The 18,175-nt window shown below is 40.4% G+C and overlaps 1 protein-coding gene across 1 annotated transcript; it reads right to left on the reverse strand.

Annotated features, from left to right (window-relative positions):
• Positions 1-1,535: 1,535 nt before the first annotated feature.
• Positions 1,536-17,890, reverse strand: LOC109469534 (protein tyrosine phosphatase domain-containing protein 1-like). Its single transcript, XM_019768066.1, has 3 exons — positions 17,793-17,890; positions 3,758-5,010; positions 1,536-3,665 (listed from the first exon to the last, which is right to left on the reverse strand). The coding sequence occupies exons 2-3, from the start codon at positions 4,883-4,885 to the stop codon at positions 2,331-2,333; spliced, it is 2,463 nt and encodes an 820-aa protein (XP_019623625.1). The 5' UTR covers positions 4,886-5,010; positions 17,793-17,890; the 3' UTR covers positions 1,536-2,330.
• Between the last annotated feature and the right edge of the window lie 285 nt (positions 17,891-18,175).

The following is an 18,175-nucleotide window of genomic DNA, read 5'->3' on the forward strand; positions in this document are numbered from 1 at the left end:
TCAATTAGACCTTTTCAACAATCCCATTGCATGCTGGGACAAGTGGTGCACCATGGGTAAAGTGGGCAAACATGCAAACTGTGTCTCATCCAGGTTGCCATGGTAACAATTTTGTTTACACTTTAAGCTACCCATAATGCCTGTTTCTCCCAGCATGCAATGGGTTCTGTGAGAAGGCCTGTGAAGTGGAATGTGAGCAGTTGAACTTGGTTTTCTTCTTGAGATCTTAATTCTACATTAAATTTTACTAAACCAAAGACTTCACTTCCTAAGATATCTTCTTTCTGAGTCATAAGACACTTTTATGACCAACAACAACCCACACATTGACATGTCATGCATAGCTTCATTGAATTACTCAATATGTCTTCTGACATTCAACAAATCGCAAAATTATCAGAGATATTCAAAATAGATGCGGAAAAATAGCATTTTTCTAAAAAGTCCACAGATACTTCAAGTCCTCTTAAATTTACAATTTTCTATAAGATAATTTGGAAATCAAGCCATATTTAAGTCATTGATCAATTTTTCTACAAGTGCAACCACAGAAGTATACTAGTCTGTCTCTATCTTGTATATCTAATTTCTTCAATAAAGTACCATACAATATGTTTCAAAGCTCCTTCTGTGTTAAACTTAAGCATAAATTTAAGTTAAGTTATAACTAGATTGAACAGCATACTTGAAAAACTTTCAAACATAAATAAATGCTGCCTTAAAAAGTTTCCTGTCTGGTTTCACTTGAAACTCATTACATATACATGTATTCTCCAAACAGAAGCTAAAAACAATTTCCTGTGTAACCTTGCATCCTGTGTAACTGTTTTAATCATAATTATCATAATCTAGATTATCTTTCAACATGCTGTAGATTTAACCGTTGTCAAGGTGAGAATAAGTCCATGTTGTACCAGTGAATTATATCTTTTTAAGTTACTGTAACACAAGTGCTATGTACTTGTACACGTACACATGTATATGTACCCTGATATATATACATTTGCTCTTAGCACATAAAAGTCAACATTACTCCCTCACAGTACAGAACAGTGCCACTCCATACATTAGTAACAATATCTTTGAGATGTCTTAAAAAAATTAATGATTGAGATCCCAGCATTTCTGAATATCATCAAACAAAAGGGATCAACAGAAAAATATTTTCTTCTGTTCTGACAAATATGTTCTTTATTACAATTGAAGCCACATATACTTTATAGATGACCTATACATAGTACAAATGTAATGAATATATACAGCTAAATGTGTTCAATTAGTAGTACTTGGTGAAAATACAACACAGCAAATTTGCATTACGTACTGTAACAGAAAACTAACAATTAACAGTGAATCTAAATCCACTTTACTTTAAATCTGGTGCAACAAAAACAACACACTTGTCACCACCTGATTACACTACATGAAAAAAAGAAACCGACTATAAAATTTGAAAATACAGTATAGGGAAATTGAAAACACCTGGTATTTTGCAGTGGTTGTATACAAATTAAGGAGATTTTTGCAATTAGCTTTTACGCAGTTCATTTACCAGTGAATTATATTATGCACATTTAGCATAAAGACACACACCAAGTGCTAAAATGCTGATTTTTTTCATATGAAGAATTCAGTCAAATCAGTCTGTATATACTGTACAAAAGTACTTTTTTAAGGTATAGATGAGTAGCAGCCACTGAAACAAGCACAAATAAGACAATATCATAATATATATCTCAAACTATGATACTTTGGCAGCATATAGACAAATTTTGCAGCATAGTTTTGGATGGGGTTGTATACATGTATATCCCCCAGTAGTACTTCTGAATCAATACTTACATCTCTTGGTTTGAACAGTTTGGTCATACACAGTATGTTTGACTCTTTGCTGTCCACAGAAATGGTATCATTCAACCCTAAAAATAAATAAATCCCTTACTAAAGTGGTGTGTAGTGCTGCCCCGATGCTTAAAGTTTGGTGTTGTTGTAGTTTTGGCATTGGTGCCATTTTCTGTCGTGGTAATCAGTTACATTGTGGTCAGTTACATTGCATGTGGAACCATGAGTGCCCGGCTAAGATTAGTGGCCTGAAGGGAGAAGCCAAAAGAGGGTTGATTTCATGTGACTGGCAGTTGAATCTGCTTGTCTAAGGTGTCCGAATAATCAATGGTCAACAAATCAGTGCATCATTGATGCTAATTTGCAAAGGATCTGGAATGGCAATTTTTTTTAGCATAAATGCCTAAAATGCCAGACGAATTCAGCGTTAATCCAGCATTACACACCACTTTTGCGATACGATCATGCTTACCACTAGCTTTCATGAGCTAGTCATCATCTTCTACATTCTTGGAGGGATTCTCCTCATCAGAAGTCTTGGCTGTCAGTTTCGAGACGTCTGCGATCTCCTCAGAGGAAGAGCTTGAGTCGTCTTCTTCTGGCTTAACATCGTCTTCTTGGACTGTCTCTCCCGAGGTCTCCTGGATCTGTGATGGTTCCTCATCCTGGTTGCTGCCTGCTTCTTGCTCTGCATTGTTTTCTGGTACTTTGTTCTGGAAACGTTGTTCATTATCCTCCTCTGAGATGTGGGATGCCTCTTCCGCTGCGGGCTCTTTTTCATCAGCATTGTTTTGGTCACCTTGAGTTGTGACAGCAAATTCCTCCAATGTCTCTTTTGATTCTTTCTCTTCATTTCCAATTGGTTTCTCTTTCTCAATTTCTGATACCGTGTCACTGAACACATCATCTGTTTTGCTAATGTTACTTGAGGCTGTAGGATTCTCCTTTTCAACAATCTTCTGCTTTTCAGATAAGACCACTCTCTTTAGAAACTCCATAACTTTAACCTTTTCTGCAGGCTCAGTTTGCGGTGCTGCGTCCCCGCCGGCCTGCTTTGGGTTAGTTTGCTTGGTAAAGGCAGTGATGAGACGAGCTAGAACCTTCTCCTCAAACCGCCGGGGGGGAATGTTGGGAAGTTTAGCTACAGTTTTCAGGATGTGCATCAGCGTGTGCTTGTGTCCCTTCTCCAGTTGTTCGAGTGCTTCGTGAGGATTGTCTGCCATCTCGACTAGATTACTGATGTCTTTGTCACCTAGGACTGGCTCCTTCAACTCTTCCAGCCACGACCACATCAGGCAACTCAAGACTCGTGGACACTTCTCCACCTTCAACCTCTCCCATGCTGCGTCGTCTTCGTTCAGCTCTGCCTGCCAAACCTCAACTTCCTGATTCACATTCTGGTCTGTTGACATGTCAAAAGCCATGGCAGTGGCCACCTTCTCTGCTGCAGACATTGAGTTTCTCGGAGAAAGCGCAACGGGCTCCTTCTTCTCACTGTTTATTGCCTCGCTCTCTGACTTCCTTTTCCTTCGATCTTCCTTCAGTCTCTGCAAGGTGCTCTTTTTCTTCTTCAGTCTTGGCCTAGAAGATCCGTTCTCAGGCAATTCCCCTGACAACGAAGAAGAAGTAGAGCCGTCCTTGCCCAGATCAGAGTTGCTGCTATAGTTGCTGTCTGAGGAGGTTGATTCCTCCCCTAAACTTTGTTGTTGTTGTTGTTGCTGTGAGGCAGTAGTACTGGTATTTGTTGTTGTGGTTGTTGCGTCTCCACCACCTGGTGCGCCTAAAACGGAGTTGTCAGATGGCGGCGTAAAAGGATCCGATTCCTTTTCTTACATTATTCTTTGTTAGAATCCTCTTGATCAGCCCTCTCCTGTTGCCTTGGTACCGCGATGTCTTCTATGGTGTGATTCGCTTAAGGCTCTTGACACGCGAGGCTGCCCTTCTCGGGCTGCAGAGAATCCTTTACGTTTGGCAAGTTATTAGCAAGTTGTGATGAAGGCACCTCTTCAAGAGACAATGCCGAGATGGTGGTGCTGTCTGGGCTGGCCCCTTCTTCGGTGTTATCAAATGCAGCGGGGGCACACTCCTTGATTGCCTCGACGACTTGCTCCTTTGAGAGAGTCCGGCGCAGACCAGTATGGCTTCCTGCGTTGCTAGCAACGTGGGCTTTTGCTGCCAACAGCTTGCAGACCACGTCGACAATCTTGGGGATGTACTTCAACTCCCGAGCTTCAAACCCGTGCAGGTAACGCTTCTGCCTGCCGAGATACTGGTTGAAGGTGAAGGGAGAGGAGATTGGGTCTTGGGACGGAAAGATGACTCTGAGCGGACGGATATACTGGGAGAACTCCTGTATACACTGGATCTGCCCCCTGGTTTGGATGGCGTTGGACCTCTTCTCCCTTACAAAGTGGATGGCCTGATGGGGGTTGAGTCGTTTTGCCCAGACCAAGTAGCAGCCAATCAGGACGCCCGTACGCCCCAGCCCTGCGTGACAGTGAATGGCGACCTTGCCCTCCTCCATAGCGAACGACATGACCTTGACCATGTCCAGGATGGTGCCCAGCGATGCTACCCCGTAGTCCTTCCACCCAAAGTTGTAGAAGTAGATGTCGTTCTCCATGAAGTCCTGAGGGAGATAGGTGAAGCCGCTTTCCGGCTCCAGTGCATTGCCACAGCTGGCATGTTCAAATGGCCTCTGTAGGTTGACCACAGATTTGATCCCTTGCTCCTGGAACTGTTCGATGATGTTGTATTTTGTAATGATCTCCGTTGAGGGCCTTGCCATGGCCAAGATGTCGTCGGTGACCCATGATGAGTAGAGCCCTTTCACGGCTTGATCCTTAGCCGGCCATTTTGCAGGGTTTTCGTATTTGCAACCCTTTCCCCCACAGAACATTGAGCACTGGATGTGGCCAGGTGTAACATGCCGGAGGCCCTCGGATATCTTGTTGTATTTAGCAGTCGGAGCGTTTACCGGGTGTATAGTGGGCACGGACATCGCTGACGGCGTCCACTTGATTTCTCCCGGCTGGGACGACATCCTCACTCACCGTTTCCTCACGCAATCCTTATTAAGACCTCTCAGGTACAAGACAATCTGGCCGTTTTCATCTAGTCGTCTGTGTAGCAGCCTGTCAGCATCCAATTTGTTGCAGTCGATACAGTCTATGCACAAAGACAGGTGAAACATCACAGATTAATAAGGAGGCTTCTATGCAAGACGTGTGCCACATAATAATGAGCTGTGTATTACGGCGCCGTGCCTATTAGATATAATTCTCTACCTGTACGTGCTGGCAGTTTAACGTATGACAATTGTGCAAGGTAGGGGCCCCTTCATAGCATCCTGAATGCAGAACAAGTAATTACAAAAACGAGTAAGTGATAGATGGAAAGTCAACAGTCATAAATGTATGTCTGGAATTGTATGGTACTGCTGAGAGTTATCTGAAACACATTTTGGAAGTAAATGAGATGAAAAATTTTCTAAAACGTAGATAATGATTAGCCTTTGCAGGCTGTATATAATATAACAAGCTTGACTCAATTACAATCATCATGTAGTATTTATATGTACTACTGTAGCTACTAGCTAGCTATATATATCTCAGAGACACATCACAGTCAGGACTAGAATTCTCAACAATGTTTCCACAGCCTGGTAATCCGTGCACATTCACCAGAGCGTGACAGCACGGAGCAGAATAAATGCTGCGAAAAGAATCTAATTACCAGTGTAACAATCATCAAACTCACGTGTCTCCTAATACAGACAAGATGTCTCCTGCCACATTACTCCCATTTAATTAGACCATAATACAACATACAACACACATTCACCTCACAAATTCTATCATGCGTGCCTTGAATCAAGACAAAGAGCTTACTATCTCCTTATACGGTTGACTGGGTTAGAAGCTAATTTTCCAGTATGAATAAAACAGAATTAAGCCAGCCAATGGCAGCTGCAGACTGATGTATGAAGAGATGATCCTAATTATATTTTATATTGGACCAGGTTTCCATTTTTGCCAATTTGCTACACCAGGTAAATGTATAAAGGATCAGAAAACTGCTTGCCTGAAGGAAGAACCCAACTGAGTGTGTGATTTATATACTTTGTAGTGGAATACATTTGATCTCCGGATCTGACATTGCCGTAATTGGAAAAATAAACCATTCAGTTAGAAACCGCATTGGGGGGTTACTTTATAGTAAATTTGATTTTCAAGACAGTACAATTGTATCTATTGCAGATCAACAAGCATAATAATATAAGTGCAGTCTTATCTTAAAAGAGTGTCACTGTGAGTTCAAAATTGTAATTTTCAGTACAGTAAACTGGTATATATATATAAAGCTTAAGCATTTTGGCCAATTCCCAAATTTATTAATTCAGGAGTTCCTGAAGGGCGATCAGTTTAGATTTTCATACTTCAAGAAATGGTTAACAACCATTTCAAAAATTTGCCAACGGCATTCAGCTATATCGGATAATGAATTCTCAAGGTGCTATAAGCCCTGATAATACTGTATATCTCCATATTACTTGGCTGATTAATCTTCTTGTAGCTTAGCCAGCTTAAGTCACACAATATTCAATTGCAAGGCACAAAGTAGGGGTAACTTAACTACATACTAGTATGTTTCTGATTGAAGAGAAGGATCAACTACAAAATAAAATGTACATATCCTACATTTTGGGCTCAATTGTCACAAAATGTGATGAACATGACTTCTAGAGGAATGAGTTAATGCATTTAATTTGTAATTGTAAAGCTAGAGGTACATGTATAATAAACTAGGTACGTGATAAGGTCTGTCATAATTCTGCAAGGTTCCCTATTAGAAGATTGTCACAGTCACACACACAAAAAAAAAACATATTAGAATACTGATAAAGAAATCTACTAAATGCAACCTTCTTCAGAACTTCTTCAGAATGTCCTGAACAGCTGGGGTTTTGAAGTGTACATTAGTAGGGGATTACTTGATGTGGCATTTTATATGTAGGTCTCTTTGATTAAATTAAATGGGTAATCTGTCTTGTGGTATCCAGTGGGATTTGGGGAGTTGGTGTTATCTTACATGTAAGTCTTGCGTGACTTGTGTTTTGCCCACAAATGTATGTGTACTAAAGTACATGTACTCAATACAAAATGCATGTATCATTAATCACTATTATTAATAATATGTACATATAGAATACAACACGGTGTATTCCGTATCGCCCGAGGTACCAGCCCGACCGCGGGTCGGATCGCCCGACGGCCGCAGGCCGGAGGGCGATCCGACCCGCGGGAGGGCTGGGACCGAGGGCGATGCGGATACACCGTGTTGTATTTTATTTATGTCATCCCTGGGCTGCGAAAGCGTTGATTTCATTGCCAAACTACTAAAAAAAGGACACAAATTGAGACACTGATGCCCTGTGTCACTGCAACAACTTTATTCTTAAGAAGAACAATTCGAGAAAAGATTCGAAAAAAGAACCATGTTCGATTGCACCTGTGCATTGCTACTGTGCATGTTCAACAAGATGTAACAGTTCAAAACATGATGTAACAGTTCAAAACAGTCATTCAAAGTCACTGTGTGTTGATTTGTTGAGTCGCTTGTGCGCTGGAGGATGCACATGTGCCGCCGAAGTTGAACGTTCCCCCTTGAATAGAAGCGCCCGCGAAGTTGATCTGAATCGTCGGCTGTGCTGAAGGGCAGGTCGGCACTGTAACGTTAAGTACAGGCGCTTCGCAGGTGTTTCCAGTGCTAGTGAGAATGTCGCACATCTCCTTCTGCTGATCTTCAGTAGCGCACGAATAGTTATTGACAGACTGTAGATTTCGGTGTCCAGATAGCTGAACGATCCGAGTCGGGGGGACATTGGCTGCCACCAAGGCTTGCATCATAGTCTTACGAGCACTATGATTTACCTTCCGGCCGGCGAAGCCCGCCTTTTCAGCCATAGTGGACATGATGGTCCCTATCTTGTTCTTCCCCATCGGGGCGTTGATGAACCACACCTCTGATCCCGGCTTGCGCGCTCTGTTGATGCCCAGGTAAAAGGGGGCTGTCGGGTGCATCTGCGTGATTGGGCGTCGCTTCCTGTATTCTCGGTACAAGTTGACCGGGCAGGCTGGACTTTCTGGACAGGCATAGGCTCGGGGCTTAAATGGCCGGGAATCAGAAGTGATGCCGGTCCTTGTCTTGGTTGCACGCTCGCTGAATTCCAGCACAATGCGGCCTTGACTGTCAGTCGTTTCCTCTACGTCTCCCCAAAGCATGTTGCAGTGTTCCGTCCTGGACCTCATCCCAAACAGCATTGTGTTCTTCAGCCAGAGTCCACTGATTAGGCTCTCTGGGTTGTACGGTCCGATAAGCTTCTTCTTTTCCAACATTTTCTCTTCGGCTGCGCTTAACGGGTCGGCACGGTTTGGCTTATTGCCCTCCCTCCTTCTTCAAGCTCTTCCGCTTTGCTACAAGGCATTCGCGAGAGTGGGCAAACGTCTTGTCAACAAGGATGTCTTCTTGATACCCCTTTTCTCTCAAATACCTGGCGATTGATCGATGTTTGCTTGTAAGGCTGTCTGGTTCATAGTCTTCTCCATTGTCCTTTCGTATCCCGAGAAAGAACATTCCCAGCCTCTCATCCAGTTCTGCCGCCGAGATGTCCTCTGGCCTCCTCTCCTCTCCATTCGCCCCCAGAAACAACAAGAAATGCTGGATATCAGATTCCGTCTTTCTTTTGGTGTTGGGATTCTTCTGCTGCTCGATGTAAGTTGAGCTTGAAACAGTATCATAGCCTTGAAAGACAATACGTCTGTTCATCTTGGATGCCGCCATCGTAAAAATGTAACAATTTGGTTCGAGAACCCGGCGTTCGGACAACGGCACACCTGGCGAAACGCGTTCGAACTATGCTATGGAACATTTGGAAGGCCCGGGCCGTACGCCTTAAGAACACCCGGGCTGTACCGCTAGTTATCACACGGGCCGGAACACCCGTATCGAACGTAATCGCGGCCCAGGTAGGACATAAAATGCCATATGCATCCTGATCATGTACATGGAGAACTAAAGCACTAGAGGGTGCATGGAGATGACTGTGATCATGTTTTTACTTTTAAATTTTACAGCCCTTCAACAGCCTAGAATTAATATCATAGAGTTAGATAAATAAATCATGACTATTTCTAGGGGATTAACTCAAAATTTCTAATAATACTTCGCTCCAATGAGCTCACAAATGTGCACACTTTATACTGGAACATATAAGTCAATGCATAAGTAACACATTTAACAATGTATAGTCCATGGCCATTGAATATAACCAATTGTATAATTTGCAATTCACAAATACACAATGACATGCCTAAATTGGTTTGAAGAAAGCTGTTTACAAGAGAAAATATGGACACAAATTCTTTACACCCGCTTTGGTGCATTGTATTAATTAAATGACACTTTTCAGACAGATGAATGTAGTCCCAGTGACAGATACATTTACAATCATGGCAATATCCTTGGGGACTTTTTTTTTCTGAATCAGGATTAACTCTTCTACTTTACACCTTTAGAGACTTTATTAAAATCAGAAAATGGTATTTCATAGACAGGCAGAACTGTAATTCATGACTAGCTGTTGAAGTGGTGGAAGGAATTTACTAGCGATGGGCTGCCTTCGAAAACCATGCATATGCCCAAGATGCACGTGCACGTACAGTGTGGATTAACTAAATACCTGTAACAGTGGGGGGTTTATAGGCGCTACCAACAGATCAGGCAAACGGGTCTAGACCTTTTAGCGGAGAGGTTAGAGTGTCTGACTGGTGCCCGGGTTTGGTCGTGGGTTCGAACCCCGGCCCGGGACCAGAAGGGTTTTTACTGTCTCCTCCTGTTTCTTACATACCAAATGCACCTACAGCCTCAAAAAGGCTATGGCACCGTTACCTTTACTGTAATTAGCAATTTCATAATTCAATCTTTCTCCCGATCTGTCTTCTACACTGTGTATAAGTAAGAGGAATTACATACAGATTATATAACACAGTGTATTCTTTATCACCCGAGGTACAAAATGTACCAGCCCGACCGCAAGTCGGATTGCTCGAAGGCCAAAGGGAGGGCTGGGACCGAGGGTTAGGCGGAATATACCGTGTTGTCTTTTATCTATGTAGTTCCCACCCAAGAAAACATGCCTATATATCATATAGTATCAATGCGAAATGAGGCAAAATTTAGTTTGCCTATGAAACCCAAAAATGCGACAACATCCCACATCCGAAATTGGAATTTTTGAAAGCCGCGCAGGCGAAACATGCTCTATGGAACATTTGGAAGCCCATGTGATAACCAAATAGAACCGGGCTGTAGTTATCACATGGGCCGGAACACCTGTATCGAAATTGCGGCCCAGGAGGTACGACATAAATGTACAATATCATAATTTTGTGCAAGTGACAATGTATATGTAGCACTCCCCTACATTGTACCTTACCTGAGGCTGAGTATAGAACACAAAGGACCCGTTGTTCTCATTTGTCATGCCCTGGTCATGCTGTACTGCCTGTACTCAGGTATCCTGGTTCAAATATTTCTACTCTATGTACAAAATACAGTGTGCCATTCATGGAATATCCCTACTCATTTCCACCTGAGTTCTATTTCCTGGTGAAAATTTCGATTCAACCACCCCTGTGTAGTGCCCGATAAGATTCTGTGGAGATCACAAATCACTTGTCTTGCCAAGTATGCAAAAAACTAGAGTCCATAGGACACAAACCTCCGTGCAACACTTTGGAGTGGACAGAGGTACATATCGTGCTGACAAAATCACAACTTGACTAGAAGTAACCTTTGCATTTTGCATTTCTACCTTCACATGATGTAGCCTAACAAACTACTGCTCTGTTTATTGTTACTCATAATCATGTCCATTGATATGTATATTACATGTATATGGTGCGCAGCAGCCCCCAACTCTGTCCCGCTACATAATGTAACCCAACACCACAGGGTGTCTGCTACAGCACCAGTTACCATGGCGACAGATGTCTGGTCCAGGTCATTGACCTTATTTGTTTGGAAACTGAGCAAAAACAAATTATGTTTTCCTTCTGCAAAGGTAAACATAGTTATAAAAGTAGCATTATAGATGATCCCACACCACATACAACACAGGGTTATCAATTTTTTGTTTCAACACTTGGAAATACAGATTTTATTTAATTCACAAAGACTTGAGAGCATTGGATGTAGAAAGCACATAGCATAATGTGCTTATGGGGATCCTTTGTTTGCTCATAAAACATAGAACATAATCACAAAGTTGGGGTAACAAATACAAACTTGGACATAAAACAGAAAATACAGATACAATGAAAATAGAAAAAATCATCTGGACCCCAATATATCACTATTCCTGATAAAAAATATACTGAAAATCAAAGAAATCTGCCAAACCCTCAGATACAATTGCGATGAAAAGAATATCTTCCTGTGTAAGGATATCTCTTTTCTCGTAGGAAATTATGTTACGAGATATTCCTCATATTTCAGAAAATTCTAAACACAAACCCGGTATGCAATTAGCAACTTGCACTGGCAACTCAAACTGTTGAGTAGGTACATAATTGTAGCATGAATGCAGACAACAAAGGTACTATAGAAACAGGACTGAAAGTACACCATGAACCCACCTTGTAATTTAGAGGATTGCAGGTTTGATACAATGAAACAGCTTGCAATTTTACAATACAAGCTAAAAGAATTTTAGGCTCAGCACAAATGTTGTTGAATTCTGTGACATCTTTAAGCAACAAGAATCCCGTAACAGATATCCTGACTGATCGCAGATGACTGGTATTTCATAGGCCTGTCCTTGAGGAAGCTCATAGTATCCTACTTAAAATGTACGATGTAGTCCGAGAGTTGCACTTATCAAACAGCGGAGATCACCAGAAGTGGTGCATGAGTTTTAAAATGCAATTTAGCAGGAAACAGCCTGGAAGCTACAAGTAAGGTTTACATGACGTGGATTGATGGGCCGTGCATTAAGCTGTTGCAAGGAGTGCATGTTGAGGGGCATGTTTGAGAAAGGCCCATCAGTATAGAGTAGGGCTGCGGACCGGTACACTGTACTGGTCCAATACCGTAAAAATCGTTTCGGTACAGGTCCAAAATACCGGATCATGAAGTAACGAGTATATACCGAAATAGCTAGTTTACACCATGTATATGACTAAAGATAGGTAAATCCTACCACAAAGACGAAAAACTAGCACTGGAAAAGGCGTAAACACCGTCGATTGATTTGAGATCCTCAGTCTCACGAGACATCGCGAGAGTGTGGCTGATCCAGGGTTGTGATTGGAAGATACTGACAAGTTGTCAACACTTTATTATTGTTTGTATCATGATTGAAAAAGTGAAGAACACGTGTTAATTTGTCAAATTGTTCAGGTACAGGTACAGGTCCGGACCTGTACCTAAACCTCTGTACCGGTACTTGTACCTGTACCTGATGTTGCGTTTAGGTACGCAGCCCTAGTATAGAGCGCACTTCAGAATCTTGACAAAAATCCATGACGTAAATGCTACGGAAACTTCGGGGCATTTGCCTCCTAAGGATAATTCCACTTCCTCTTTAAGAAGGTTCTATGGTAATTTTTTTTTTCAGTCCCAATTCTATGCCTTATACAACCTCAGTTTTCAGAATCAGTTATAAATTTAAAAAATGAAGAAAAATGTTAAACTTTTGACTAAAATACATGTACATGTATAAGGCCACAGTCCTTCTTTTATCAATTTGAAAATAGAAATATTAGAATCTGTACATGTATATACATAATCTCACCACAAATGGAAGAAAAAAATGGCCATTCCTGATTATGATTTCCCACAACACTTGGCAAATGAAAAAAGATTTTAAACTGCTATGGTACTTTAATGTATCTTAGAATTATAGAACAGCAAAATTACATTTACATGTGAACTATACTTTTATCTAAAAATATGTGAGAGTATGTGACTATTTCGAAGTCCTGATGAAATTATATTCTGTAGCAAGAAATTCTTCCTGAAGTTGGTAGTGAATTTGTTTAGTTCTTACTAACCACTGAGGTACCAAATTTGCTAACAGCCTAGAGTCTGACAGCAGCTTAGAGGAAAATGCAACAGTACTAAAGCCACATTGATTTGATTTTATGGATGACATCCGTGTGTGCATTGATTTTCGCCACGAAAAAAGTACCTCCGAGGAGGCTCTGGCCAAGATGCCATTCTTCATAGTCCACAGTAGCTACTGTAGCGACAATAGCTGGGAGTCGGCTATAACAGCAATAACAATATAATAGGGACCAGACTGCTGAAGCGCCACGGAACTCAAGAAATCAGTACAGTACCGGCTTGTCATAAAGTTTCTATGTACTACATGTAACTGCAAATTCACAATACTATGCAGCTTTGTATTCCTACATGGTTTAGCAGCATTTTTTTGCCTGGATTTTTTTTTCATTCGCCCATCCATAATTGCATCCATAAAATTAAGATAGTGTGGCCTAATGAAAATTGAAATAGGTGTAATTTAACAAGCAAAACCAATCATACAATGTTGTGCAAGTAAAAACATCTAAATTAGGCCACACCAATTTAATTTGTTGGTTCTCGGATTTTTTCAGAAAAAATATGAAGCGACAGGGCGAAAAAAAATAAAAATAAAAACAGGTCTAGGCATCCTATTATAGGCTTAAATGCTATGAAATGAGCCATGAAGTCAACACAAAAGGCTGGGTTAAAATTTAAACATTGAATTGTGAACTTTTAATCAAACCACTGCAATGATAGATGGGAAAACTGTAACAACTAGGAAGAAAAGGACTTTCCTCAATTGTTTGGGGCAAAACATGAGCATTTTTCAGTTGATTCAGGACCAGAATCAATTTCTTTTTTTTGCAAATCAGAAAAAAACAAAGAGGTGAATCCGAGAACCAACAAATTAAATTGGTGTGGCCTTCTAAGAATAAAGTGGTTCACATGATTGACATGAATGTTGTTGAACAACGTTAACACAATTTGTTTCTTTTCACAATGATAACAAACCCATGTCAGTGTTAGAAATACCCATGCATCTGTAGTCTGCATTTTGCAGAGACATTTTCAACATCGTATAAGAAAAATTACTAAGCAACCTCCAATTTTGCAGAATCAGGCTAGGGGGTTCAGCTTTTGTGTTTACTCAACTGACTCTATAATATATTATATGCCAAGTAATTTTCCATTGTGTTTTTTAAATTGCATGTAAAATGTTTGCCAACATGCATATGCCATGGGTTTAGATCCAGACTTTTAAGTGCGTACATGTATTTGCAGAAAGTATCTCTGAATCGCAGAACAAAATGTTGACATTCTGCAATATTGCAGAACACTGACCAAAAGGATTTCTACCACTGTCTTGTAGTAGACATACTAGTAATAATACTCAATAAGATGAAGTAACATGTACCAGTAGCCTACTAGTAATCATATCTTTCAACCTACCTGTGAGACATTCAGAATAAATGTCAAGTGCTTGATTTGTACTGTCTGCTCCATACAAAAATAGACAACTGGTACTACAAAACATTACCTGGTCCAACTGGGTGCTCAACAGTGACTGTAGCGTATGACGGTTTGCTCACCTGTGCTATTTCCATAACTGCCGTTATAATATGCCACAGAAAGCCACACCCACACCATGGACACAGACACGTTGTCTGCTCATGAATAGTCATTGACACTACGCACACAGAGAAACCAGAGACGCGTAATACGGTGGACACAAAGGGGTGTAATGTAACCATAGAGTCATAACACTGGGTCGGACCTTGGGACAATTATCAATCTTTGTCAATGCCACTGGGCGCAACATATCAGGGGAGTCAGTATGTTGCATCTATTCATAAGGGCACACCAATTTAATTTGTTGGTTCATGGATTCACGCCTCTGAACTCCAAAATGCTCATATTTTGGCCCCAGCAGTTGAAGGAAGTCCCTTCTCTTCAGAGTTTTTCCATCTATCAATGCAGTGGTTTTTGAAATTCATTGTTTGAATTACAAATCGGCCTGGTATATGGACTTCAAGGCTCCTATCATAGAATGCCTAGGTCTGTTTTCATTTATTTTTTTCGCCCTGTACATGTCGCTTCATATTTCTTTGTAAAAAAATCTGAGAACCAACAGATCAAATTTATGTGGCCTAATTATCAGCAGTTCAGATTGGCCGGCTCTTTATCCTTCCTACAGTAGCAACATCGGTATCACATGACAAATGTGAATGAAGTAGAGGGTATTGATTAACTCCTATGAATAGCACGGGAAGGCGGTAAGACACCGGTGTAATAAATGACACACAGAAGGCTTGACGTCAACGCTTAACAGATTGACCACAAAAGAGATCACCGTTCGTTTGTGGTTGAGACTGATGAATGAGATATTCAGTACGTTATACTGATCCACCTGCCCTACTAAAGACAAGAAACGTCTGACGCCATGGCCTACATACACGTAGATTAAGTTAAGATCAGACATGCTCTAGTTGGAACATTTCATGCAATTTATACCTGTCATACAAATTCAAATGGTAATAGCTAAATAAGCTATACTGGTCATTACCCTAAATGATTGGACACTTTTCAAAAGACAATTACTAAAACCTTAGGAGATGAGTGCATGTTTTGAGACCAGGTCAAAATCTATCCCTGGCCAGAATGCATCCGAGCATATCCAGGCTAGGGGAATACTAGGTCTACTTACTATATATATATATAATCTGGTAAGTAAAAGATTCTGAAAAAAATTATATACATGTACCTTTAATTTCCAGGCACATTATACTTATGATAGACAAATCAAAAGAGAAAGCTCACAAAAGTTTACAATTATCATACTTAGATGTGGTAAATCAACACTCTATTCAACATACGAGTTGTACAAACCTAATAAATCAATAAATCATGTCACTACTTATACTTATAAGATTACATTTCTCTGAAGTGTAGACCAGCAGTTTCCAAAGATATATTGACAAAAATTCAACACTCCCGGTATATAGAAAATAATGGGCACACAAGGTACCTGTGGTATATCTGGCACATTTGAAGCCCTCATAGTATTATTAGAAATATACAAGAAAGGATACATGTACATACGTAGGGAATATGCAATCTTAAACACTAAATTGTAACACTAAAATTGAAATATATTTAGATGAGTCAGAGGCAATATCCTGCAGCCTTTTAGCCGACATTATGTGGTATAGCTACTTATTTGACACACTAATTACTAATAGGTTTCTCGAAATTCTAAAGGATACAGATTAGGGTTAATCTCCATGCAGATGCATGGTTTTAACTTGTTTTTTATGCAGCTCTTTTTGGCGCCTTTCTTTCAAGTGGCATGACCCGCACACATTTATTGAAAAAACACTCACCACTTGAGAGAAGTCTAAAACAAGCAAAAGATGTACAAAAACAAGTTGATGCCTTACATATGCTTGGAGACGAGGGTAGTACCTGTTTTTTACAGCTACATGTATTATGTTAGGATGCTGAACCTGTAGTGTATGTTAAGATATTTTCGAATATAGCATATATCATACAGCATTTATTCTAAGTAATTAGTCAGTTCATATGGCATACATGTATTATGTATAGTAGGATATATAACATTACATTACTAGGAATATAACCCTATATCTAAACGTCACGCTACATGTATATACAAAGTATAATGTCCTTGCACCTACTAAGAATTACATGCTTTTTTACCTGTGAATTACAGGAAATTAAAATAGTCACAATGATTTACAGAAAGGGCATGAAGACTACTTTAAAATTTTATTATATGTTTGTCTGCAGGATGCATTTGTTCAATCTCCCCCTCCCACATATACATGAGGGCCTGCATGGGGGTCCCGACAACACTATCTATGCCAAATTTTTTATACGCGATTACGTTTTACGATAAATTCGGGTAGCTAGGTATACAACATAGAATCAAAACGGCGAATTACGCTCTACCCTAAATGCGCCGAATACACTCTACGTTGAATTAGAGCAGTCTGTCTACGCTCTACGAGTCTACGTAGAATTAAAATGGCTGATTACGCTCTACGTAAAAGGGCATGCAGGCCCCCATACATGTGTGTTATGTCCATCTGTCATTTTGGTCTGTGTTGGTTTAGGTAATATTTAAGACACGGAAGGAATATGGAAGAAAAGTTGACATGCAACGTTAACAACGAAGCTTCTAAAAATTCAATCAGACTCTATAACCGGACTGTACAGACAGAGTCTGGCACAGGATAATGGACCTTGTAAATATCTGGGTTGTACACCTACTGTACTGTTTTTATAGTTGTTGTAAATATATAATTTTTTGACATTTTATCTTGTAAATATCAACGCCATTCAGGCAACATTGTATGTCATGTTTGTCTGTTATGTTTGGTATCTAAATAAAGAATTGAATTGAATTGAAAATAATCTAACCTCACACACTAATAGCCTTTGTTCACTTGTACCTACCACCGGTAGCTGTCAAGCGCCACAAGCTATAACCAAAACAAATTTAATATGCCATATAAAATTATTTATCAAAGAGTTATCTACAGGATAAGCTGGTGTGTTAAGCCAAAAGGCGGTTATACCGGCTATACAGATACAGATACGGGATTGTGCCCACAAGATACCACAGTAGATACTGATATTGGTTACAATTTTCCCACTTTTCGGGTGTACGTTATGTGCTCTATGTACACACATCATAACATCATATTCACAGGTGTTTAGTCTAACGTTACACCTCGGCTTGGTGACGTTACAAACTCTCCCCAATCCAATTAAGAAACATTTCTGGCCATCTCTGGTGTCTAGAAACATTTTATAGAAGTTACGGCGGGAGGACAACTCACCTGGGTGAACTTTGCTACGGTTGGAGAAGTTTCGCCGGCCTTTTGCAGGTGCACCAAGATTCTTTTCATTGGTATCTCCGCCATTTTGTCTAAGGAATGATGCAAACTGAAATAGGGGGTCTTTTCCTAAGAAAATATATTGCGCTATCTGGGAACAACCTTCCCTAATCTAGGCCAATTTTAGACAACTCTATTGCATAATCCTATTTTGGGACTTTGGTTACCAAATACTTGCTTTTTGATGCAGAAAAAATACTTCATAGTTTTATCACCCCTCCTTCCAAAGTGATAGATCCCAAAGTTACCTGCACTCGTTTTGCATAATTTTACAGCTGATGTCCAAAATCAATGCGCAAAGTATTCCAGAATCGATTGCCTAATTG

This window comes from Branchiostoma belcheri, unplaced genomic scaffold, assembly GCF_001625305.1.
Source record: "Branchiostoma belcheri isolate BF01 breed outbred unplaced genomic scaffold, Haploidv18h27 scaffold207, whole genome shotgun sequence".
Lineage (NCBI taxonomy): Eukaryota > Metazoa > Chordata > Leptocardii > Amphioxiformes > Branchiostomatidae > Branchiostoma > Branchiostoma belcheri.

Coding starts and splice junctions, on each gene's coding strand:
- LOC109469534 (XM_019768066.1), bottom strand. CDS start 4,885: ATGTCGTCCCAGCCGGGAGAAATCAAGTGGACGCCGTCAGCGATGTCC. Junction 3,666..3,757: donor GCCTCGCGTGTCAAGAGCCT/TAAGCGAATCAC, acceptor ATGTAAGAAAAG/GAATCGGATCCTTTTACGCC.